The sequence below is a fragment of the Triticum urartu genome, chromosome 7A, assembly GCF_056163025.1.
Source record: "Triticum urartu cultivar PI428250 chromosome 7A, HENAU_Tu73, whole genome shotgun sequence".
NCBI classification, from domain to species: Eukaryota; Viridiplantae; Streptophyta; class Magnoliopsida; order Poales; family Poaceae; genus Triticum; species Triticum urartu.
The window spans coordinates 108,593,202-108,620,900 of record NC_141879.1 but is presented as its reverse complement, the minus strand read 5'-3'; the positions used below and the strand labels follow the sequence as shown (position 1 = coordinate 108,620,900).

The window sequence follows — 27,699 nt, the reverse complement described above, 5'->3', positions numbered from 1 at the left end:
TCAGTGTCCACGGACGCGTCCGGGCACATCCACGGGCGTTTGAGGGTCTCGATTTGTCCATCGCGGATGTAGATGCTCTAACCGAATATAACAATGTACCTCTATATTATTTATCTTTTATTCTTTACCCACATTTTCCTTATTCTCGTTCTTCATTGTTCTCTGTTTGATAGCAACGAAACTTAGGCCCATAAAGGCCGCCATGTCGGACTAGGGCATATCATAGTCACCGTGCACATTTGATGCAGTCCCTCCTGGGCATGTGGGGTTCCGGGTCTTCAAGAGACCTTGCCGGCGTGTCTGGTGTATCGTATCGCTCTTCTGGCCTTCTTCTCCCTCGATGTGCCCTGCTTATTGCGCTCTACGTCGTAAGCACATAATGATGTGTTCATGTGCAAACACAACGACTTAAGACTAGCTGCAATGTTGGCCATCGACTGTGGGACAAAGTGTTGTAAGTTTTCCTCTCTTCTTGTTTTGCTAACTTGTTTCTACAGGGGTAGGGGCTGTCAAGGATTTTGCTCGCAACTCGTTGTAGCAATAAGTATGTCGACTAAAGTCACATCCGAAAATGCGGTGGGGCACTCACCTGCCAAGTCTTGTTGCCCGCTCATTTTGCCTCATGATTTGCGCGGTAGTTCATTTCCGCACAAGGGGGTAGTAAAAAGGAGAATCCCTCAAAAAGTTCTGATTTTAAACGATGAAACTTGCGGTTTTTGCATTTAAAACTACCAAGTTTCAACAAGTTTTAGAGATATAATCCAATAGTCGTCAGAGAAGCTGGAGGACTTCGACTTGCTGGGAGATCGCTCGGACGAATGGGCATGACAACAGTCAGTACCTTCAAATCGCTTCATCTCGAGGAGATCCCACCAAATACAAATTAAATGGGGATGATGGGCATTGTGTAAGCCCTAACATGAGGAGAGCGAGGAGGGAGGTGTCGTGGTTCTAAGACTGACAGTAGAATAGGGGGTAGGGATGTAGAGGCAAGATCCTAGCTATGGAGGAGTTGTACACACGAGTTTTACGAGTTCAGGCCCTTCTCGGAGGAAGTAACAGCCCTACGTCTCGGAGCCCGGAGGCGGTCGATTGGATATATGCGTGTGAATTACAGAAAGTGCGAACCCCTGTCCCAGAGGAGGGAGTGGCTTATATAGAGTGCGCCAGGACCCTAACTCCCCTCTGTTACATAGGGTTCAATGTTCATAAAGGAGGAGCGTTACTGGTAACGTCCGAAGTAAAGTGCTATAAATGTCCATAAAGCTATGACTTAAACCCAGACCGTTGCGGAGTGAAGGGCTTCTCATCTTCTGGTGGTCGAGTGTCTTCAAGGTGGTCGAGTGAACACATCTTCATGGTCGAGTGGATGATGGTTTCTCTTCAACTGTTTCTGATTCTTTGTAGAGATGCCCTTGGGGAGGGTATGTTGGACAGATCCATGACCCTACCCTAGGTACATAGCTTCATCAGGAGGCATTAGCAATAATTAGCCAAAATATTCCTCCGCCATCTTATTGTCCCCTCTCTTTGAGCCACGCACACTTCATCCACTACCGCCACCAAACCTGCATGAGCGGTGGCGATTGCGCCAGGTGGCTCCCAAGATGTGGTAGTATGAGAGGGCGTATGTGTATTTCTATGGAGATGGGGCATGCACTGGCATGCAAACAGACGACCCAAGACCTTGTTGCGGCGTGTGGAACAAACAACGTGTCGTGAGACTCATAGGGTCTCGTCGTCACCCACTAAAAGGATGGTTTGGGGAGTGACCTTGTTGCGGCATGTGGAACAAACAATGTGTCATGAGCCTCATGGGGTCTCGTCGTCACCCACTAGAAGGATGGATTGGGGAGTCGGCTCTCGTTTTTTTTTTCTTTTGACCGGAATGCATTATACATATCAACATATATTTTTTTCTTCTATTGATCAAGCAATATATGTGAACTAAAACTTTTGTGGTTTCTAAGAGATTTGTGCATCTTTTGCACAAAGAGACCAATAATGTTTTTTGGCACTGCGCGAGTCTAGATTTCATTCAATTCTTTGACCATCAACAAAAAGAATATCCTATAGTAGCATGAGATGTGTCCCCACAGTCCAGACAATTGTTCTTGTACATTCTGATCAATTGATAATAATTTGTTCACTATTACCGACTAAAGAACAGTTCCAAATAACTGTTTACAAGCACGTAAACCTGTGAATTTGTACTCATAGTGAAATACTCCCTTCTTTTTCGGTTTATAAGGCTTATTTTAACTTTTTTGTTTTTTCAATTTAGAAGGCTTATCTCCATCTCATTTTTAGTTTTTAATACGTATTAAATCTTTGCATGCAAGAATTAAAGAGGAACACACCAATGCATGTAATGTTCCTACTCATTTAGTGGCCAAGCATGCATGCAATGCAATTAATCCAAATTAATGCATGAGTTTAATTGGGGTAGTTTGTTAAGTACAAGATACATTCCTCTACTCACAAAATGCCTTGATTGATGAGATTTAAGATTTGAGCCTTATAAACTGGAAAGGATGGAGTATTGTACTCCGGCCACATGTAGATTGTGAATATATTGTTTAGTTTGCGGTGATATGTTCCCCAAAAGTCAACTGCAATTAACAGTTAATGAGCATTGGCTCAGCTCAGGGTGTAGACTGTAGAGTGATTAGGTAGAGCGGGCAAACAATCCATTTACTACGGTGCTCCCAATTCAACTACTCGAGTGGAGAGAAGGTGGGCTCCTCGGGAAGCCAAGCAGGGAGCTTGCACTTATACACGCCTTGAGCCGGGCCCTTCATCTCTCCACCGCAAGCAACACCGCTGGAGCCACACAGTAGAGAAACACCCGCCATGGCTTCCTCCTCAACCCCCAGCGACCCCCTCAATGGCGCCGCCGCTGCAGCCTCCGGCCCGAGTCCCGACGATGCCCAGGGCTTCGTCTCGGACCTGCGCGCGAAGGACAAGGTCGACGAGCTTCGAGCCAGGCACGGCGTCCCCAATGAGTACACCGCACTCCTCACCGATGACCTGCGCGCGAATTCGCCGCCGCCGGGAGGGTTCATCTGCGTGTATGAGGACGCGCTGGAGGGCAGGATGCGAATCCCGCTGGACACTTTCTTCTGCCAGGTACTTTCCCATTTCCGCATCGCGCCGTCCCAGCTCACGCCGAACTGCTGGCGCACGATGGCCGGGTTCTTCGCACTCTGCCACGAGGCCGGCGCGGAGCCATCGTTGGCCGTCTTCCTGCACTTCTTCTCCATTGTCGTTCATGGAAATGGATGGTACCTTTTTCGAGCGAAGAAGAACCTGCGCTTCACGGGATTTCCGCATTACATCAAGGATTGGAAGCGTGGCTTCTTTTTTCTCTTCTCGCCAACGTCGTGGCCTTGCCCTGTGGAGTGGGGTGAGCCCCCTCAGACCGCTCTTAAGGAACTAGCCCTCAATCCTGTGGAGAATGAATTGGCGGCGGAGTTGTTGCGTGCTCACAGTGTTACTCCTCTTGATCTCAATATTTATCTTTCTTACAACAAACTTACCACTGTTAAGATATCGAGTGCACCTCTACCATCGGCCATGACCATTCCTTCAGTGCCTACAACCACCCATTCTAAAGGTAAACACCAAAATCTCCTTTTGTTTTCATGGTTTGTTTGTTCAATGAAGAATATTTATCTTATTCTCTATCAGAGATGGATTCCTCCGTTCTCGACTTCATGTACACCATGGTGGCCGACACGGAAGTTGCTCAAGCCTCTGAGCAGGTAGAGAAGGGAAAATGTGTGCCAGCCAAGAAAAGGCGTCTGAACGAAGCCAGCAGCAAGGAGGTCGAGGGTCTGCATCCTACAGTGGTATTGAACACCTCGCATGCTGCCCATGGCTGCTCGTCGCCTGCCGGAATGTGTTCGGCACCGCCACTGCATTTCTCCAACAACAACATCGACTGGAAAGCTGCACAGGAGCTGCTGCAGGGTCTCACGGGGTCCCAAGAGCGCCTGTTCGCAGCCAAGGAGCCTTCAGATGTCGTTGCATCTGGCTTTGTGGCCACGCTCGAGGTACGCTGTGGAATGTTGCAACGAATCGTTCACACATAGGTGCATGTATTAGTAGAATGATCACACTGCTAATGTGCAGGCCTTGAATTACGTAACGTTCTCTTTGGGATATGCTGTGGATGTGGACAAGAAACTGGAGTCCGCGGAGCTTGACAACGCAGCATTGCGGGAACAGCTAGAGAAGACAAAGGCCGAGCTCGTGGAGTCGAAGCGTGAGGCAGAAGCGGACCGGGAGAAGGCAAAGGCCGAGCTCGTGGTGTGGAAACGGGCAGCAGAAGAAGACCGGGAGAAGGCAAAGGTCGAGCTCGCCACGGTCAAACGGTCGGCCGACGAGGAACTGCAGAAGGAGAAGGCACAGCTCGCCGCGGCGCAGGCAGAGCTGGAGAGCAGCAAGGCGGCGGAGCAGCGCCTGCGGTCCGAGGTGCGCATGCTATGGCGTGCAGAGCGCGCGCTGGAGGGTACACCGCAGGGAGGACTACATAGTGCGCGTGGCGCCTCGGAGACCAAGCCGCCCCAGGTCGTGCTGATTGATGATTAGTTCACTGGTTCGATTAATTGGATTTGGATCCGTTCCATCACGCGTTTCAGGTAAATCAGATTATCTTCATGTCCTGATGGCAAACAAAATCGCTTGCTTGCTTCAGAACTCGTAGTATCTTCAGTCTGTCTTCGTATGGGATTCATTTTGCTCCGCGCGAGAAAGGATGCCAAGTTGTAATCAATATTTATTTGCAAGACGAGATGTTTTTATTTTGCACTAGTAAGGAACATCACGCATGCCTATGGTTCAGGTTGATTCCCTCAAAAGTCATAGTACATGGACTAGGAAAGCAAAGACGCTAGCTGTTTACTCGTTTTTTTAGCAAAGACAGTGGGGAAGGCCCCCACTGTAACTCTCATTTTCATTTATAAAAAGGGATAATTACATATGGATGTACATGGTAGATAAAAAGAGGGAAAATAAAGTAGATAGTCTACAAATGATCTAGCCAACTTTGCATGCCATCCTTCAACCTAGATTTTGCTTTCTTTATGATCATGCTGAAGTGTTCCTTGAAAGTAGCTATACAATATGCCATGTTCTTGATTTTGTGGTCAAAGATGATGCTATTTCTGTGCTTCCATAAACTCCAGCATCCAGCAATCAGACACTCTTTAAAACAACCATAAGTATTTTGATTCCTACCCTCCAGGAGCATCTCTATAAGGTTATAATCAGTGTCCCATTGGTACCCAATGTTCATCCAGAAATTTTGGCTGAAATCACAACTAAAAAAGAGGTGCATTAGATGTTCATTAGGTTCATCATCACATAACACACACTTACTTGTCTCAATGTAGAAATTCTTCCTGTTAAGTAGGACTCTGGTGTTTAATCTATCTTGTAACAGAAGCCAGAAGAAGAATTTCTGCTTGGGGAGTGAACATGATTTCCATATCCATTGGTAAGGTTTAGGGGCATCAGCAGGGTTTCCCATAAGTTCAAGATATATTCTCTTATTAGAGCGCTTAGTGCCACCCCAATAAAATTTCCATGAGTCTGGCATTTGATGGTTATCTCTGCTGTTGATCAGCTCTCTGAGATTGTTACTTTGTTGAACTGCAATGGAAGACATAGGTAGGTGAAACAAATCATAAAAGTCATTGTCCTCCATGTTGCTGGTAGATGCAAGGGTGATGTCAACATTTTTTGCATAGGAGTATAGTTGAGGCATTGTTTGGGTAAGTGTATGGGAGCACCATTTATCTAACCATAGCTTAATTGTATTACCATTCCCAGGATAGCATATAGTCATGTCTTTGAAGTCCTGCAAGATAGAACAACAGTCTCTCCACCAAAAGGATCCCACCTTGGTAGGGAAACTAGGTATCTCATCATTGCCATAGTAATTGTTTCAGATAAGGTTAACCCAAGGAATATCATGCTTATTAAAAAACTTGAAAAGGAATTTAGTAAGCAGAGTTTTGTTTTGTGTTCTCAGATCTAGCACTCCTAGGCCCCCTGCTTTTTTGGCAGACATACATTATCCCATTTAACAAGACAATTTCCTTTTTTATTGATATCTTTGCCATACCAAAGAAAATTTCTACCAGATTTTTCAAAGTGGTCCAGTATGGTGAAAGGTATTCGGATGTAGCACATGACAAAGATTGGAAGAGCAGCAACTATGGACTTGAGATGAACAAGTCTCCCAGAGTATGACATCATGGAAGCAATGCCAGATAGCATGTGATCAAGCCTTGATACCATGGGCATCAAATCAGATACTTTAGGCCTAGTTGATCCCATAGGTAAACCAAGATATGTGAAAGGCATGACTTTTTTTTACAGCTAAAGGCATTAGCCAGTTCCTGAGCTTTATCACCAGGGATATTGATTGGCACCATAGAGGATTTCCTGTAGTTTACTACAAGCCCTGTGATTTTGGAAAAATTGTCAAGGATCTCAATAAAATTCCTAATTTGTTCCTCATCAGCAGGCAGGATAACTAAGGTATCATCAGCATACTGTATGATGGGGTAGCATTTAGTATAGTTGGTCTCAATAGGCAAAGACAGTGTTCCATTCCTCCATGCTTCATTAACCATGATTTGCAATAATTCTCCAACCATAACATACAGTAAGGGGGAAAATGGATCTCCTTGCCTGACACCACATTTGCATTGAATGCACTTACCTGGAACTCCATTTAGGATAACAGAGGTAGTGGCAGTAGACAAGATAGATGTGACCCATCTAATCCATTTGTTGCTGAAACCTAGATGCTTCATCATAAATAAGATGCCCTTGTGGTTAACCTTATCAAATGCCTTAACAAAATCAATCTTGAAAATAATGATTTCTTTCTTGGATTTGTGGCACATATGTATGTATTCAAAACTCCATGCAAGACAGTCTTGAATATTCCTTGTCTTAATAAAGCCATAGTGATTTTTGCTAACTCTGGATATGATGATCTGTTGTGCTCTGTTAGCAAGAAGTTTAGTAAGTATTTTGATATGCATACTTAAAAGAGATATGGGCCTATAATCATCAGGAGTTTCAGGGTTATCATTCTTAGGTATCAGAGTTATGTAGGCAGTGTTAATAGGAGCTAGAGAAACAATTTCATTGTGGAAATAATTGATGAACTTGTAGAAATAATGCTTGATGATGTGCCAACATTTCTTCATAAATACGCCATTGAAACCATTAGGTCCAGGTGATTTGTCATTGGGCATTTTATTGATGATATCATCAATCTTCATTGGAGAAAGGCCTGTCTAGATCATATAGATCATCATCCATTGCAAGATGGGATATATCAAAATTTTGTGTGCAGTTTGCTACAGGCCCAATCCTATCCTTGAAAGCTGCCCAGATTAAAGCAGCTTGTGGTCATGATCAAATACTTGTTGTCCATCCATTGTCATAAGATAAGTGATGTAGTTGTGCCTAAATACATAAGTAGCAATGGCATGAAAGAACTTGGTATTTTCATCACCAAGGTTTGCCCATCTGATGTTTGCCCTAATTCTCCAATATATTCTCTTTGCCTCCAGTAATTTGTTTGTATGATTGATAAAACCCTAAAATTCCTTTCCACCCTAGATAGTGGTCTTTGTTCCTCAAGGCCATCAATTAATTTCACATAGAAAGAACAGTTGTCGATGGTTTTGTTGAGTTGGGAGTATTGTTTGCTCCATGTTTTCAGACCTCTTCTAATGGCTTTAAACTTGGAATTTAAATTTTTAGCAGAGACAGAAAAATGAGTTGAATTCAACCAGTGTTTCTCCATAGTATCAATGAATCCACTAAATTCAGTCCAATATTCTTCAAATCTGAATATCTGACTTTTTGGGATGTTGTTGTCAATTTGTATTTTGATAGGAACATGGTCAGATGCAATTTTTGCCAATGGGATAGCCATAGTAGATGGATGAGCAGTAGTCCAATGAGAGCTAGTAAATATCCAATCTGACTTTTCCAATAGTGGCTGGTCTTGTTTATTGCTCCATGTGAAGGATCTTCCTTTGAGTGGGATTTCAACCAGATCCAAATTGACAATGATATTGTTGAAAGTCATCATACTAGCAGGATCACCACCTGGTTTGTTCCTATTGTCAGGGCTTCTTATAAAATTAAATTCACCAAGTATCATCCATAGCTTAGACTGGTTCATATTTAGACTCATAGGCCAGTCAGTGAATTCCAATTTACCTTCAGTGTTGTTAGGCCCATAGACATTAGTGAGATACCAGAAACTATTATCCAAATTAGATGTAAACTCAATGGTGATCTGATAGTAATTTTGAGATATTACTCTGCCCTTCACTATGCTACCATTCCAAATAGTAATCAAACCTCCAGAGCTACCATTTGATGGTGAGTAACAAAATTGATTGAACCTCTAGGGACAAAAATTCTTGATGTATGCATTGTCAAATATTTCTCTCTTGGTTTCTTGAAAAGTCATAATGCAGCATGCACTTTCATCAATTTTTCTTCTAATATCATTCCATCTAGTTGTGGAGTTTATACCTCTTACATTACAATTTAAGATATTCCAACTTCTATTCATGGCAATTATATAGATGGGTGCATTGAGACATATTATGAAGAGCATAATATGTACTGCCAGTGGGTCTGCTATTACTACTGCTACAGCAGGTGCCATAATCATAACAAGTGCCACTGTATAATAAGAGGAGGTACATTGACAGATAAGAGATAACCAAACTGACCAGGCTCATATAGCAGCATAGGGTTCTGATAGGTTGACCATAATAACAGAGGTAGCACAAAGTATAATTATTACACACCATACTGATAACTGATGCACACAGGCATCCACATGACAAAATAAAGCAAGCAAAGTGCAAGGAAAACATAACTAGATGGCCATTAGGGGAGCCATCTAAGCCCACAGGATAGCAGCAGATCCTAATCATCAGAGTTGTCATAGTGCAGGGCACTAGATGACACTTCATGAGGTGCCATCTTACATGGGCCAGTGCCAATGGCCTGCAGGGTCTTCATAGGTATTTCTAGTGGAGGAGGAGCCTACTTATTAATAATCACAGCATCAAACTAAGGCCCCAAATTGGCAGCAACAACTTTCTTCAGTTTCTTTGAACACTGTTGAGTACTGTGGTCAACCCTCACATAATTAGTGTTGGTTGTTATTGCAGCAGCCTGATCCTTGAAGCCCTTGGTGAGCTTAGCAATCCTGTTGCTCCTCCGGCAGAAAGAGTCATCTATGATTTTCTTCTTTTTCTGCCTGTTGGATGGTTTCTGAACTTCAGAGAATTCCTGGCCAGTGATCTCCTCAATGCTGACAGAACTGGCATTTTTAGGTTGCTCATTCTGGACAGTCTGTATCTGCAGATAGCATCTTTTATTAGTACCATTTGAGCCCACAGCATCCACCACATTGCAAGATGCATTGACAATCTTGCTGCCACCAAGTTTGGGAATGATGTCTTGAGCATTTGTCACAAGGTTTCCAATAAGTTCCTGAAGAACATTAATATGCTCTGGTACACCTTCAACCGAAATGTTACATGTTTGCACAGGATGGGTACTGCTAGAAGATGGAATGTCATTGTAATTCATGTTGCAGTTTTTAGGCATAAACTCAAGGCTAGGAGCTTTCTGTGAGCTAGGCTGAGAAGGCGTAGGATTAATTGGGATATAATCAGGCCCAAGTGTCTCATGAGGAGCAACATAGTGTGTGTTAGTGTGTATCTGGATTGGTGCCTGTGTTTCCTCCATGGCAGGTGCCTCCACATCACCAACAACACTAGGTTCAGCAGCAGCAGCCATCTGTTCAGTAGCATGATTCACATTGTCATTATGGACATCATGAACATCTTCATAAGGTGCACCAAGATTGTCATTGTGGGGGTTAATAACAACCTGGTCCATAGGTATATTTCCCAAAACCTCATCATGCCAAAAACCTCCATGGACATGAGGGAGAGGGTGAGGATTTCCACCATCAGATGGCAGTGGATCCTCATCACCCCCTTGCTGACCAATCAGCTCCCGAGACAGAATATAGATTGGGCAGGTCCATGAGTCACCATAGCCCACATCATCATGGTTTCTCAACACAACTAAACTAATGGGTATAGTGTCCACATTCATAACCCTGAGCTTAACAATAACCCTCGACTTGTCCCTTGGATCTTTGTTCTAGATCAGAAAGCGGCCATAAGGAGAAACAACGCGGCTTATAACCCCAACATCCCAACATTCAAGTGGATAGTTCATGAGTAAGATCCAAATATCGTGCGTGAATGTAATGTGCAGTAGTTAATACCTCTGTCATGTCTGCTAATTCTAAGAACAGAGTCCCCAATCTGAAACGGAGTAAGATTGACAACAGTATCACGCGAGCAGGCAGTAGTAAACTGAATTAAAGCAGTGCACATACCACAGCGAGAGGTGTAGTTGATGATCCATCCACGCCCCTCCAAGAAGTTGGTGATCAGAGCAATGGCGCCATGAAACTCCTCAGCAGATACCTCGGGGATGAGCGTGGCGATTGCCCACTCGTCACACACACCATCGGAAGCTCACCTCCAAGAACCACATATCCACGGCGAGCACGAAGGGGGCCAGGAGGGATGATTGCAGTTCCGGGGGGAAGGTGGGGGAGTGGGTTGCAAGGGAAGCAGGCCATCTCGGTGTTTGCAGCAGTAGCAGGTGGAGCAGGGGATGAAAGGCAGGGGAGAAGCCGAGGGGACTAAGCGGGCTTCAGTTATAGCAGGTCGAGCTTTCAGGTTTTGTTTGACCTGATAAGTATTAACTCTGATTTTCTTGTTGTAACAGAATCTAGCGATATGATTATATCTGTAACAAACACGGCATCTGATTTTATTGTTTCATTGAGAACGCGCGTGCCCAATACCAAGGCATTTTTGCAAGTAAAAAATTGGATATTCCAGGGGAAAATAACCCTATCGATACGCCTTCCGTGTTGTTGGGCTGGTCCAAGTACGATGGCCTGTTGGGCCCAACATAGTCCTCCTGGGCCGACTGGTTCAAAACCTTCCCCGGTTCTTGCAACGGCCGATCCGCTATGCATGTGGGTGGTTGTATCCACCGGCATCGTGCGAAGATCACGATCAACTTGACTTGATGGGCCATGCATCATAGATCCCAGGGGTGTTGCACTCGCACCCGAAAGCAGATAATTACCATGAGTAGCATCTTTCGAGCGCATAGGTGGAAGGTGGCCAAGGATTCTACGGTAAACTTGATTGATAGGTATGGGATGTGTGCATTTACCTTTGTGACGTCGAGTGACAATAGCCCATTCAGAATCTTGTTCTTTATACCACTTCTTCTCTTCGTAAATCCAATTTGGGCCTCCACCACTCCATAGATGGAAGTAGCATTTGAATAATTCACAGTTGAAATAACACTTACGTACCAAGAAGAAACCCACGGCCTTGGAACATACTTTGAACATGAAAATATTGCCCTTGATATGAGATACCTCAAATGATTCATAAGATCCTCCCGTGTGTGAAGATAGTGCCAAACTCACATTGAGAGTGTTCAGATGGAAAGCAAATCTTGCAAAAGAGATCACTAGGGAGAATCCATGGGAGGAGGAGATAGGGTTTACCGAAGATTGGAAATACTTACGGATCTCACCTCTAAAGTGATGTCCAAATGAAAAAAATCCAATTGATGAGAGATGGAGTGTGGATCATTGAAAGGATCCATCAGCTTGAAAAAGTATTTTGGTGGAGGAATCAAAACAGATCACGGCCGGCGCCATGGTCGCCTAGGGTGGGGTGGGAGGAGAGGTGAGAGAGTCGCCATCCGGTTAGTCCATAGCTGTTTACTCGTTGATGAATTTCTTTTTTAGAAAAGACACCGAAGAGTATTTATCACAGAAAACTTTACTACTAGCCGGTATAAACTACTGCTAGTAAAAATAAAATTGCACTAAAAATCATATTTGTCATCTTCTTCACCAATAATATGCCGCCCACCGGAGATTGAAAATTACATTGAGTCGACAACAAAGCAAAGAGAAAGAGCACCTGCAAAAAAAGAGAAAAGAAAGGAAAAGGACACCTGCAAATGTTCTCAACCAGGCATTAAAACCTGCAGTAGCCCCTTGCCGCATGAAACGAGATGCATAAATTATCGAATAAACATTAGTTGAAGCATCACACTATGCAATACATGCTTCCAATTGCTCACCACAGATGAAAAGGGTTGGAGAAATTGGACCATGTCAACAAACAAATCGAAAAATGCCCAAATCGCCACAGCAAGAAAAAAATTTAGAACAAAGACGCCAGATGCCTCCGGCTTTAATTTAATAAAGCCCACAAAAGGCAGCGTGCCAATTCTTAAGACTTACAGCACCAAAAGCCATCCAGGCCAAAGAAACGATGGGACGTCCGAGGTTCATAGCCGGAGAGGCCGCGAGAAATTTTACAAGGCCGGAGGCCCTACAGAGCGCGCAGGCTCACGAGAGAAACAAAAGTGACCACTCCACTAGGTCGTGGTCGTCGGCTCCCTACCCATCACGTAAACTTGCAGCAAACGGTCCTGGGCATGCTTCATCAGCTCAGCATCCTTGCACCTCCCCAACAGAATCCACTGATGTAGAAACAAGTTGCATTTGTAAATGATATTATCCAGGTGAGATGGGAAACATCCCTCAATGGTAAGCTTGTTCCTAGTTAACCAAAATGCCCCTAGGAGTGCCCCTGCACAACTCCACATCACATGTTTGCCGCGGCCCTGGACCGAGTCTAGCAAGTTAACAAGTTCATTCAAAGACCTTGGGTCCCACTGCACGCCCGCCGCGGTACGCACCGTGCTCCACGCAAACATCGCGAGTGGGCACCGGAAGAAAATGTGGTTAGCGTCTTCGGGTGCACCACATAACGCACATGGGTCAGTGGCCGGGCCGTTACGTTTGGCTACGTTCAGGGAGGTAGAAAGTTTGTTGCGGAATAATTACCATAAAAAGGTTTGATTTTTAGAGGAAACCACGCTGAAAGTGCAACTATCCCTAGGTGGTTTTGGTAATTCATAACAACATATAGCTCATTGAGCTAATGCTATTCCAAGATGATTATTTCAGGAAAGCTCAATGATTGGCATGGCATGGATGTGAAAGTGGAACCCTCAAAATGCTAAGGACAAAGGATTGGCTCAAGCTCAAAAGCTCAAGACTCTTCATTTTATATTTTAGTGATCCAAGATCACATTGAGTCTTTAGGAAAAGCCAATACTATCAAGGAGGGATGAGGTGTTGCTTAATGAGCCTCTTACTTCATGTGCTTAGTGATATGCTCCAAAAACTCTCAACTACTTTCCCATATCCACATATGACCAAAACCCTAAGCCAAACCCGGTCCTACCGATTCTTCCTATCCGGCGCCACCGAGTTTCACTTGTCATAAGCCACTGCCAAACCCTAGCAATTCGGTTCTACCGATAGGGATCTCGGTCTCATCGAGATGGGATTGCAAACTCTCTGTTTCCCTTCCGTAACTTTTCGGTCTCACCGAAAGAGAGGATCGGTCCCACCGAGATTGCAATGTAAATTCAGTGTTTCCTTTTTGTAACTTTTCGGTCTCACCGAAAGAGCAAATCGGTCCCACCGAGTTTGCCTGACCAACTCTCTGGTTAGCTAATTACCAAATTCGGTCTCACCGAGTTTGTGTAATCGGTCTCACCGAGATTATGTTATGCCCAAACCCTAACCATATCGGTCCTACCGAGTTGCATGTCAGTCCCACCGAAAATCTCTAACGGTCACTAGGTTTACATTTTCGGTCCAACCGAGTTTGTTGATTCGGTCCCACCGAGATTGGAAAACTGTGTGTAACGGTTGGATTTTGTGTGGAGGCTATATATACCCCTCCACCTCCTCTTCATTCATAGAGAGAGCCATCAGAACACATACACAATTCCAACTCATATGTTCTGAGAGAGAACCACCTACTCATGTGTTGAGACCAAGATATTCCATTCCTACCATATGAATCTTGATCTCTAGCCTTCCCAAGTTGCTTTCCACTCAAATCTTCTTTCCACAAGATCCAAATCCTATGAGAGAGAGTTGAGTGTTGGGGAGACTATCATTTGAAGCACAAGAGCAAGGAGTTCATTACCTACACACCATTTGTTACTTCTTGGAGAGTGGTGTCTCCTAGATTGGCTAGGTGTCACTTGGGAGCCTCCGACAAGATTGTGGAGTTGAACCAAGGAGTTTGTAATGGCAAGGAGATCGCCTACTTCGTGAAGATCTACCGCTAGTGAGGCAAGTCCTGTGTGGGCGATGGCCATGGTGGGATAGACAAGGTTGCTTCTTCGTGGACCCTTTGTGGGTGGTTGCTTCTTCGTGGACCCTTCATGGGTGGAGCCCTTTTTGGACTCGCGCAACCGTTACCCTTTGTGGGTGGAGCCCTCCGTGGACTCTCGCAACCGTTACCCTTTGTGGGTTGAAGTCTCCATCAACGTGGATGTAGGATAGCACCACCTATCCGAACCACGGGAAAAACATCCGTGTCTCCAATTGCGTTTGAATTCTCCAAACCCTTCCCTTTACATTCTTGCAAGTTGCATGCTTTACTTTCCGCTGCCAATATACTCTTTGCATGCTTGCTTGAATTGTATGATGATTGCTTGACTTGTCCTACAATAGCTAAAATCTGCCAAGAACTAAAATTGGGAAAAGGTTAAGTTTTTATTTGGTCAAGTAGTCTAATCACCCCCCCTCTAGACATACTTTCGATCCTACAAGTGGTATCAGAGCTTTGGTCTCCATTTGCTTTGATCTCCATAGCTTTTGGTGGTCATAGCCTTGGTTTCACAACCTAGGAGAGTATGGCGTCTAGCGAGGGAAATTATCACCGTAGAGGTCCTTACTTTGATGGTACTAATTTTGCTAGTTGGAAGCATAAAATGAAAATGCATATTCTTGGACATAACCTCGCCGTTTGGGCTATTGTGTGTGTTGGTTTGCAAGGTGACTTCTTTGATGGGAAAGAACCAAACCGTGAAGCTACCGCGGATGAGTTGAAGATGTTGCAATACAATGCTCAAGCTTGTGATATTCTCTTCAACGGATTATGCCCCAAAGAATTCAACAAAATCAGCCGTCTTGAGAATGCAAAGGAAATTTGGGACACTTTGATTGATATGCACGAAGGTACCGACTCCGTCAAGGAATCCAAGTTGGATTTGCTTCAAAGTCAACTTGACAAGTTCAAAATGAAGGATGGTGAAGGTGTCGCTGAAATGTACTCTAGGCTTGCTCTCATCACAAATGAGATTGCCGGCTTAGGAAGTGAAGAGATGACCGATAGATTCATCATCAAGAAGATTCTAAGAGCCTTGGATGGAAAATATGATACCGTGTGCACATTGATCCAAATGATGCCCAATTACAAAGATCTCAAGCCAACGGAGGTGATTGGAAGAATTGTTGCTCATGAGATGTCACTTAAGGATAAAGAGGAACTTCACAACAAATCAAGTGGTGCCTACAAAGCCTCATGTGAAGCCCCTACATCATCAAGTGAGAAACAAAACTTCAATGAAGAACTAAGCTTAATGGTGAAGAACTTCAACAAGTTCTACAAGAGTAGAAGCAAAGATAGAAGCTTCAAGTCAAGGTCCTACAATGACAAAAGATCTTCTAGTCGAGAGCGAAACTGCTACAGTTGTGGAAGACCCGGACACTATTCCAATGAGTGTACGGCTCCCTACAAGAGAAGAGAAGATTCTCCAAAAAGAAGAAGCAAAGAATCACCACCAAGAGAGAGAAGGAGTAGAGATGATCGTTATGAACGAAGATACTCACGGAGAAGCAAGGATTCGGAAAGGAAGGAAAAATCATCAAGGAGCTACACAAAACAAAGACATCAAGCTCATGTTGGTGAATGGGTATCCGGCTCCGACTCCGACAGCCACTCCGAGAGAAGTTATCACTCCGACTCCGAAGATACTCAAGATGAAGGTGTTGCCGGTCTAGCACTTGTGTCAACCAACTCCTAGGACATATTTGACTCACCAAATGAAGGAATTGGAAGATGCTTCATGGCCAAAGGTCCTAAGGTAACACACCCCGAGTATGTTGATTTCAATAGTGATGAAGATGACTTGTTAGGTGATGATTTGCTTGTTGACAACTCTAGTGATGAATACTATGATGAAACGTCAATTAATCATGCTAATCAAGATAAAACGAATGACAATGATAAGGAGAAGATTGAGGCTCTAACTAAAGAACTAAACACTCTTAAGTTAGCTCATGAACTATCTTCGAAGATCATCGAGAACTTTTAAGAGCTCATGAGAAATTACGCTTTGAAAAGCTCAATCTTGAGCAAGAGCATGAGTTCTTAAAAGCAATAAATGATGATCTCCGCAAGAAAAGTTCTTCTTACATTGCCAAGCGTTTACTCTTATCCACTTACATGCCTCAAGTCAAGTCTAGTAACAAGAACAAGAAAGATTCTTCCTCTGGCAGTAACAATGATCATGCTAAATCCAATATTGTTGCTTCTAGTAGTTCTCTTGATTCCACTAATGATTCTCTTAGCCAAGTTACACTTGAGCAAGAAAATAGCTTATTGAAGGGAATTATAGAGAAAGGAGTGTACAAAAGCCTTGCCGGGAGTAAGCAATTCGAGGAAATTGTGCGCAAGCAAGGAATGCACCGGAAGAATCAAGGTGTTGGCTTTGAACGAAAGTTCAATGCCAATGGAGTTGAGTGGGAAGAAGATCAATACCCCAAGACAAAGTTTGTTCCTCAACAAGAGAAGTATGATACTTCTTTCAAGGGGACACAAGCTCAAGATGATCTTCCACCACGAGACTACAAGCAAAAAAGGCAAGGACAAGCTTCAAGAGGAAATTGACGCATTTGAAGAAGCTCCTAAGACCTTAGTCAAGTGGATTCCCAAGAGTACTTCAAGTTCCACTTCATCAAGTACGACTACAACTCCAAGGATTCCCATCAAGATGATGTGGATCCAAAAGAAGAAGAACTAGAGAGTTCTTGAGGGTGACTCCGCCAACATACTTCACTCTTATCATTTTGGCAAGAACAAGTGCAACCAACTTCCACATCTTGCACTAGTTCAAGGAGTCACAAACCCTCTTGTTGGTAAGACAAGGGACAAGGTAACCTAAAAGTTTTCATGGACATCATCTTGTGTGTGCATCACTCTATGTCTATGGATATCCTTGTTTGTTCCTTGTGGGACTAACCCATGTAGGTATTGAAAGTGCAATTCACTCAAATGGATAGCTCCAAGTGATCTACATCAACATTGAGCATCCACATCTTCAACATCTACATGAAGTCATCATCGACAAAATCCGAGGTTAGTTCATCCCTCTAAGGGGGGATATCACATCTAGGGGGAGCTTTACTCTAAGACTTGAGCTAAAGCAACTCTAAAGATGTGAACACAACAATGCTTTATGTAAAAGTGGTAACCCCACTTGAGCTTAAATGATGAGTATGACCTATGATCAAGTGTTCTCACTTGACTCCTAAGTCAATATACTCATATATAGATGACCTTGTCATCGCAAATTGCTTGATAGATGCTAGAATTGGTTATGCATGCCTTGTCACATATTTCATTTGCCATCTTATTGTGTGAGCATGCTGGTTGCATATTTTACTCATTCGAGGACATCCACTTGTTGCTTTGATTGTTTGGTTTTATTTCCTTTTGCCAAGTGGATGGACAAGAATGCCTAAGAACCTCCTCTAGCTATCTATGCTTTTCTCGTCTCAAACTCTATTCATGCTGCATCACAAAATTTGATCAAGTCAGATTTGAACCACTCTGTGTGAGGAGCGCTCGGAGTCCCTGATTCGTCATAGACTTAAACTTCCAAAACCTCTTTATGATTCTCGGTCTGACCGATACCCCACTTTCGGTCCTACCGAGATCATTAAGTTGATCTAGGTTTTCGATCTCGGTGCAACCGATTTGAACCTTTCGGTCACACCGAGTTTCAGTAACTGCTTGCAGTTATGAATCTCGGTGCCACCGAGTTGTTCCACTCGGTCACACCGACAGGGTCGGGCTATATATAGTCACGGGCAAAATTTTGGAAATTTCTCCGAGCCCCTTCGCCCGCGCAATAGCCTGCTCTGCCAACGTGGTCTCCGGATCGTCTCCTCGCCGCCAGCCGCCTCCAGTCGCTGGTCTCCGTCGCCGTCAACGGGAATTCTACCCCACCGTTGCCGCCGTAGCGAGTCTCCGCCGAACTAGGGTATGGACTCGATCTTTGTGCTATTCTCCAATCTGATTCTTAGCACATTGTGATCATCATGATTCTTGCCACGATTGAAACACTCCTATCCAGTCAATGCGCTCATAGATTAGGTTTGATTCGAAAATTTTAGGGTTAGGTTTCCGCCAAAACCATCTCGGACCCACCGAGTTGAAAAACTCGGTCCCACCGATTTGGCTTATGCCATTGCACAAGTGAGACTCGGTCTGACCGAGAATTACTTATCGGTGTGACCAATTTTGGAACTCTATGAAACCCTAGCAGTCTCGGTGCCACCGAACTGTGACTCGGTCTGACCGAGTTCACTAGTTTAGGTGCCAAAACTGCTTCGGTATCACCGAGTTAAAAATCGGTAGATCCGAGATGATTTCAGTGGGAAACTAAAACTAAGTTTTTGGATCATTCTTTTTGCAAAAATCTCTGCATTTTGTGATGCTCATCCACTCTACCTCATCTATAAACTATTCACAGGGTCAGCAGTCAGCTTGTTCATCATGTCAGACCAGAGTGACAGCCAGAATGTGTCAGAGCAGCAAGTGCAGATGAGTGAGGGCACTAGTCCCTCCAGCTCTTTAGATGATGGCAGCAGAAGTACTCCTAGCAATTTACCAAAAGCTGCCACCAGACAGAGGAAGAAGAGAACTTCAGATTCTGAAGATGAAGATTATGTGGCAGAGGGAGAGGCCACATCAAAGAGAGTTGAGCCAGCACAGGGCACAAAGCCAGGCCTAAAGATCAAAAGGCCAGCAGGCAGGCAGCCTATGTCAAAGGCCAGAGCTTCAACTGAGAAGCCCACTCCCAAAGAGCCAGTTGCTGCTGAAAGCAAGAAAAGGAAGGAAAGGGTCAAGAAGACCGTAGCCAGAGTGCTTGGAAAGGCTTCCATCATGGAAGAAGAGGAAGAAGAAGAGGTTGCTGCACCAGCACCTAAGGCACCCAAGCTAATGGGTGATGCTATCAAATCAGGGGCTACTGCATCTAAGCCCAAGGCTGCATCAAAAGTCAAGACAGCACCAAAGAGAAATACAAGAAGCATCCCAGCTGCTGAGAAGAACAAGGCCCCAGTGCCTGAAGCTGCTGAAGAAGAGGATGAAGAGCAAGTACTCAGAAAACTCAAGCCCAAGATCCCAGACCACAACGATGCTCATCCTGTGGCTGAGGATATGAAGCTCAGGAGAGACTCAGGGCTGAGGAAGTGGAGAGAAGCAGATCCGTATGCTTCAAGGAGAAGGACTGTTGTGGATTACAGATTTCACACCAAGGAACAGCAAGATTTCTATGAGACAGTTTTGCTTGATAAGAAGCCCATTGTTTGTGACATGAGATGGGTCGACTGGACCTACATGAAAGAAAATGAGGAACACTACCCTGGAGTGTATGACAGCTTTAGTGCTTGTGGAGTTACAGACTTTGTTGGGCAGAAACTCACCAAGTGGAACGAGGAACTGATCATGCAATTCTACTCCACAGCACACTTTTACCCAGATGGAAAGATCACATGGATGTCAGAGGGTACGAGGTACCAATCCACAGTTGCTGAGTGGGCACAGCTCATTAATGCCCCAGAGGAGCAAGCAGATGATTTGGACATTTATGCCAAGAAGAAGATGGACCACAACTCTATGTCCAATATGTACAAGGAGATTCCCAATGAAGCACTTGACACTTTCAAATTTGGCTCAGTGCATTATCTTCTGTCAGGGCTGCCAACCATTAATTGGATTTTGAGGCACACTCTCTTGCCCAAGTCTGGAGATCACAAGATGATCAGAGGCCATGCAATCAATTTGCTACATGTATTTGATGTGCCACAGAAGTTCAAGGTGATGAGCCTCATAGTAGAAACAATCAAGAGGACTGCAGCAGACCAGAAGAGGAGCTGTGGATATGCCCCACAAATTCAGGAGCTCATTAACTCCAAGATGGGCACGGGCATATACTTGTTGGACAAGGAACACTTGCCCATCCGTCCAGATTTTGAGGACAATCAAGTTGTGATGACTGAGAATGAGCCATCATCTGCCCAAGCACAAGCCAAGAAGGAGAAGGCAAGGAAGGAGAAAGCTGCCAAGATGCCAACCCAAGAGGAGGCATCTGAGTATTTCTTGAAAACCAAACAAGAGCAGCTTGGTTACCTGATTTCATCCACCCTGCGGATTGAGAAAGGACTAGCCACCCTAACTCAAAACCAGGCAAGCTTAGAGAGGATCATGGAACAAAAATTCTATGACTTGGATGTCAAGGTGACAGAGATTCAGACTGCCGTGGAGCAGCTCCAGGATGACATGCAGGAGAGGAGAGGGAAGACAACAACTGATGCCTTTGCCAGAGTGCCACGAGGTCCGAGGTCGTCTGCAGTGCCAATTGCTGACACCAGAGCCACCACTTCTGCACCAGCTACAGCCTCAGTTCCACCAGCTCCAGCATCACTTCAGCTCCAACTCCAGCGTCTACTTCAGCGTCTACAGAAGCCTTCGTCCTTGGAGTGATCCGGACTCCACCACCACCTGAAGATCAAGCCTGAGTGTCGATCTAGCACTATGCATTTTCTAGGAACTTTTTGGTAACTTGTTGCCAAAGGGGGAGAAAAATGTATAGATCATAGGCTTCGAGAGAGAGAGAGTGTTGCTTTTTTCTCTCTTGCTTTATTTGGTGTTTTTTCGAATTTGTTTGCTTTTGAGTGCTTGAGATACTATGTCATTGCTCGTGAGACATTGATGATCATGTGTTTGATCATAAGCTACACTTAATGCTTGCTTAATGCTATTATCTTATCTATCTTATGTGATCATTCACTATTCTTGGTGATGGCATGGTTTGATTTTTAGAGGAAACCACGCTGAAAGTGCAACTATCCCTAGGTGGTTTTGGTAATTCATAACAACATATAGCTCATTGAGCTAATGCTATTCCAAGATGATTATTTCAGGAAAGCTCAATGATTGGCATGGCATGGATGTGAAAGTGGAACCCTCAAAATGCTAAGGACAAAGGATTGGCTCAAGCTCAAAAGCTCAAGACTCTTCATTTTATATTTTAGTGATCCAAGATCACATTGAGTCTTTAGGAAAAGCCAATACTATCAAGGAGGGATGAGGTGTTGCTTAATGAGCCTCTTGCTTCATGTGCTTAGTGATATGCTCCAAAAACCCTCAACTACTTTCCCATATCCACATATGACCAAAACCCTAAGCCAAACTCGGTCCTACCGATTCTTCCTATCCGGCGCCACCGAGTTTCACTTGTCATAAGCCACTGCCAAACCCTAGCAATTCGGTTCTACCGATAGGGATCTCGGTCTCACCGAGATGGGATTGCAAACTCTCTGTTTCCCTTTCGTAACTTTTCGGTCTCACCGAAAGAGCGGATCGGTCCCACCGAGATTGCAATGTAAATTCAGTGTTTCCTTTTTGTAACTTTTCGGTCTCACCGAAAGAGCAAATCGGTCCCACCGAGTTTGCCTGACCAACTCTCTGGTTAGCTAATTACCAAATTCGGTCTCACCGAGTTTGTGTAATCGGTCTCACCGAGATTACGTTATGCCCAAACCCTAACCATATCGGTCCTACCGAGTTGCATGTCAGTCCCACCGAAAATCTCTAACGGTCACTAGGTTTACATTTTCGGTCCAACCGAGTTTGTTGATTCGGTCCCACCGAGATTGGAAAACTGTGTGTAACGGTTGGATTTTGTGTGGAGGCTATATATACCCCTCCACCTCCTCTTCATTCATAGAGAGAGCCATCAGAACACATACACAATTCCAACTCATATGTTCTGAGAGAGAACCACCTACTCATGTGTTGAGACCAAGATATTCCATTCCTACCATATGAATCTTGATCTCTAGCCTTCCCAAGTTGCTTTCCACTCAAATCTTCTTTCCACAAGATCCAAATCCTATGAGAGAGAGTTGAGTGTTGGGGAGACTATCATTTGAAGCACAAGAGCAAGGAGTTCATTACCTACACACCATTTGTTACTTCTTGGAGAGTGGTGTCTCCTAGATTGGCTAGGTGTCACTTGGGAGCCTCCGACAAGATTGTGGAGTTGAACCAAGGAGTTTGTAAGGGCAAGGAGATCGCCTACTTCGTGAAGATCTACCACTAGTGAGGCAAGTCCTGTGTGGGCGATGGCCATGGTGGGATAGACAAGGTTACTTCTTCGTGGACCTTTTGTGGGTGGTTGCTTCTTCGTGGACCCTTCGTGGGTGGAGCCCTTTGTGGACTCGTGCAACCGTTACCCTTTGTGGGTGGAGCCCTCCGTGGACTCTCGCAACCGTTACCCTTTGTGGGTTGAAGTCTCCATCAACGTGGATGTAGGATAGCACCACCTATCCGAACCACGGGAAAAACATCCGTGTCTCCAATTGCGTTTGAATTCTCCAAACCCTTCCCTTTACATTCTTGCAAGTTGCATGCTTTACTTTCCGCTGCCAATATACTCTTTGCATGCTTGCTTGAATTGTATGATGATTGCTTGACTTGTCCTACAATAGCTAAAATCTGCCAAGAACTAAAATTGGGAAAAGGTTAAGTTTTTATTTGGTCAAGTAGTCTAATCACCCCCCCCCCCTCTAGACATACTTTCGATCCTAGACACGCCTTCCACAAACCCTTACCACCAGCTGTGCCGGCCCTTGACAAAGCTTGTGGTAGAGTGATTTTACCGTAAACTTGCCCGACCCAGTGAGCTCCCAAGTCATTGTATCGGGGGAGTCGGTTAAGAGGGTCAATCCGATCAAGCCAAGCAAGGCCGAGAGGCTCTCATGCTCTTGGACGTTGAGTTCACGCAAGAAGTGGATTGTTGGAGGGGTCGAGGCCAGCGCTTCTGCAACAGACATTGCTGGGTCAATAGCAATTGTATATAGATCTTGGAACTCAGCCCAAATAGGTTGAGAACCCACCCAATGGGCTGTCGAGAAACGAGCGGAGTGGCCATTCCCTATAGCGAACTTTGCCCCCATTGCAAAAGCTGGATTAATGGCCTGTAGGTCATTCCAGAAGGGAGAACCCTGCTGCATCCCTTCGAAAATATTCCCTTTTGGAAAATATTTCGCCCGCAGTAGGTCCACCCACAAGCTCATGGACCCCTTGGATATTTTCCAGATCCATTTGCACATGAGGGCAATGTTGAGGATCTGGGCATTGGTGATCCCGAGGCCCCCCAAGGCCTTGGGTCTACACACCATCTCCTATTTGACCATGTGGTATTTACGATTCGGGCCCATTCCTTCCCAAAACAATCTGGATCGGGGCGTGTCCATCTTGGCATGCACTCCCTCCGCAAGCAGGAAGAGGCCCATCGCAAACATGGGGAGGGAGGTGAAGCTCGAGTTCGTGGGGACAAGACGAGCCGCTTTCGAGAGAAACTTCCCCCTACAGGGGCAAACCCTACCCACAACAAGATATAACTGACTGTTTTCCTTGACTGGCACAAAATATGAAGAGAGCCAACATATATGGCAACACCTACCCTCATAGGCCCTTCTTTGGTGTCGGATCAGACGTTGTCAAGGTAGGGAAAGTCTTGAGAGAGCTGATTACAACGCGACATCATTTCTGCCACATCGCCATGCCACCAAAATCAATACCTAGAGGAAACAAGCACATACTAGAATAAAAAATGAAAGGGACTCCGATGAGGGCATCGTCGACGCGGCTGCGAGAAGGGAGAGGGGAGGGCAACCGAGGTGGCGACTTGAGGAGGCTTGGGTCTACTCGTTGATGAACTTTGTTGTTGTTGGAGGTAACACCAGATTGGAATCCAAACGATGGCACGCGAACCCAATGTCATCATCGATCGAACTGCCATCTTCCACCACTCGCGTGGTCGATGTTGAACTGACAATGCCACCTTGCCGGCTCGTCCTACCCAAGCCACTTCCTTCATCGGCCTGTCACCGCCTCTAGTCATCCCTCTAAGCCCCCTCTTTTTCTGTCTTTAGTAACCCTGTACCACACTCGAACCGTCAAACCCCTGACTTTGTTCCGCCTATGATGTCGCACCAAGATGCAGAGTACCCATCTCCAACAAGCTTCGGACGAGGCTTGCCAAGGGTGTCGCAGCCAACCTGTTATCCTCGGAGCACCGCGCCTCACCGTCTTCTTCTCCTAAGGATTTGAATGGTGCATGCACCATTTTCAGGCGACGTACAAATAGAAAACACAAATTTCTATTATGTTTGGCGTCCTATGTGCAAATTTAGTGCATTGTTGGTTAAAAAATTTACACCTTGTTTAAATGGTACATCATGGTGACTTTAGCTCCAGCTCCGCCCATGTCTACATCGTTGCAATTCCCTCATGGATGAATAAAGATAGATAAGCATGAAGTATATCTTTCCCCATTCAGGGGCTTGAACGTGGGTAAAACCACTACATCACCTTCGTTGCCATCAGGTCCCTTAGGGCACCACCATTCTCTCTAGTGTCTTCTAGGACCTCGAGTAGATCATTAAATCCAAGCTGCATTAACCATCGACAAGAAATCTCTATTTTTTGATTTTCTTTAGCAAGCCATCCAACTTTAGTTAGCCATAGTAAACCATGTTGAATAAATTAAAACACATTGAAACAATAAAGATCCATGATACAAAAAAATAAATAAATGACATTTATCGTCATCTTTGGCACCACCTCTTGCACATAGATGTCCTCCAAAACTCTAATAAAAACTACAGAAGCCCAAACTTACACGAACTAAACTAATCTTGTAGATTTTGTAGAGTCATTTGTACTCATTACATAGGTGAGAATCTTAGACCACCCAAGGCGATATGATTCGGAACACATCCTTGGTGAGACGGGCGCATGAACCTCCAATTTTTTATCATGTTCTCACTATCTTTCTTCAAATACTTGTGCTTCTACACTTCTCATGCAACTTTAATCTCCATTTCTCTTGCGTTTGTACCGTGTGTGAAAATATGTAATTGACTTTTTGTGATTGATATCTTGTTTTCAGGAAGAAAACTAACCATATTTTATGTCTTGGTGAAAGAAAAGAGATGGTTAAAATAAAGAAAATCAGAAAAAAAATTAATGATCATATAGACAATCCACACAATCAATTACCTTTTTGAAAGCATTGATCGGGTATGCTCGTACTTGTTCTTCAAGGTGAAACCCTAGAATCTAGCTTCTTATAGTTGGATCTGGTGATGACGATGCTTGAGCGTCATTCCCTTCCTGAAGGCGTTGCTATTGAACAATACCGTTGTCCTTGTGATGTTAGAGGTGGTTGGGTCGATATGATCACTGTTGTATTTTGTCGAGCGCTATGTTGATCGCTTTGGAGATTTTTCAGTTTCACCGGTTAGGCATAACTTTGGCATTGTATGACTTTGCCCTTTGTCAACGTGTTTTTTTGTGTGTGTTGGTGTTAATTGTGTTCATCCTACCTATCCAGAGACTCAGTGTGTCATCATTGTGTTCGTATCCACTTAGAGCATCTACATGCAGTCGGGCTCCCCCCTCCCCCTACGTCTAGACGGACGGTCCAGTCAGTGACCAATCATAAAACTGTGACCTAGCCGGGCACCTCAAACTGACCCTGTATGTTCGTCCCGACCGGCACTCCTCATATCCAACCCAAATTTGGGACGAATATGAGGAGGCCCGACCGCATCCACCGCGTCATCCAACAGACATGACCCACCCGAAATTAAACCAAATTGATCAAGTCCCACCAAATCCACCGCCATAGTCCCGCGTCCGTCTACCATTTACCGTGCCCTAGCCATCGCTGTCCCCATCCTTGCTGCCATCCCTACCCGCCACTCCAGATGTCGTCATCGGGTACCCCGTCCCCTATTGATGCAACGGATGTTGCCTCGTCGTCGGTTGTGGGACTCTTGTCCATGGCACTGAGTTGCAAGACAGAGAATTTGATGATAATGTTGGCTGACACAAGCCTCATGGATAGCCAAGCAAGGAAGTGGCTTCAGATGAAGGAGATCAACGAATGTAGAGAGTACGAGGCCGTGAGAGCTGCAATGGCAGTCGCGGACGCGGAACAGAAGGCGGCATGGATGGCACCGGACAAGTCCATCACGTTGGGCTGTCATGGCCCGGACTTGAATTTCATTTTGACATGTCCGAATTGTTGAACTGTGATTTATTTTGCTTTGTTGCATAGTTGAATTGTGACGAATTTGTGCTATATGATCCACATGTATGGATTGCATTGATTTGAGGGTTTATATTTGAGGAGTGTGGCTGCCCGGCAGGACATACGAGGGGACGTATGACCACTATCTGCAGACGCGTCCGGGTGCGTCCACGGACGTTTAGGGAGGGGAGGGGATTTGACCAGTCTGGTGGTAGATGCTCTTATGCTTTATTCGAGTCAATAAAAATCCACCCTTTATCTAAAAGACATTCCATGTAATTACCAAGCTTTGTGCCTAACTTCAGAATGGCGTTTGTTGTAAGACGGATGGGGATACTCTTATTCGAAAAATATTCTTGACATATTTCGTTTTATGTTACATGTCTCATATTTTTCTGGTCTAATTATTACTGAAACTTGAAATTTGGAATATGTCATATGATTTATTTTGCAAATGAGTGAATTAACTCACAAAAATACTAGTGGGAAGTTCTGCAGCTATACCATCTCATCCGTCCCCAATGGACATGAAGGGTACCCCGTCAAATCCGTTGGTTCATGGATGCAAAATCCCAAAACACCATCCCTTTCCAATCGTCCTAAGAGCAACTTCAAAGGGCCAACTCATTTCGTTTTTCTGCGTCCATTTGAATCGGCGCGGATAAAGTGGCGGCCCAACGCGCCGACCCAAACTCAAATCACATTCGTGTCGCGTCCGCGCCGACGTATTTGCGGTCCAAATTTGCGCCCTAAATGGGTCGACGCGGACGCCGAACGGACGCTTCGCACACCTTTTTCCTGTCCGCCGCGTCCTCACATGGCGGCCGTCCAACTACCCGTTGCCCACGCGGTCAGCTTAATTTATGACCACGGATCCACGCATCAGCGACAGTGCCCGTCCTTTTTTAAGCCGACCGTGCGGCAGGGCCGTCCTCATCCAAACTCGCCATCCACATCTGCCAACCTTTGCTCCCTCGTCACCGGCAAACCCTAGCCACCACAACCACAGCGAGACGGGCCTCTTCTCCGGCGCCAGCGGTAGCAAGGCCAAGGGCAAGGCCCCCGCCACCCCTTTCCCCGGCAGAGGCAGCGCGTGAACGTGCCAGTGCACCAGGCGGTGGCACTGGCAGCACCGCCAGCCTCTGCCGTATCCCGACGTGACGCTGTCGCACGACTGGCATCTGGATCCAGATAGGATCCCAGTGCCGGCGGCGCCGCGGACGGCTCGGGCTCACGCGGAGGAGGTAC

General features: G+C 45.1%; 1 protein-coding gene across 1 annotated transcript; it reads left to right on the top strand.

The window, feature by feature from the left end:
* Positions 1 to 2,819: 2,819 nt before the first annotated feature.
* On the top strand, positions 2,820 to 4,785 carry LOC147958349 (uncharacterized). The gene is made up of 3 exons (XM_087536463.1): positions 2,820 to 3,616; positions 3,691 to 4,055; positions 4,135 to 4,785. The coding sequence occupies exons 1-3, from the start codon at positions 2,854 to 2,856 to the stop codon at positions 4,591 to 4,593; spliced, it is 1,587 nt and encodes a 528-aa protein (XP_087392589.1). The 5' UTR covers positions 2,820 to 2,853; the 3' UTR covers positions 4,594 to 4,785.
* The last annotated feature ends 22,914 nt before the right edge of the window (positions 4,786 to 27,699 follow it).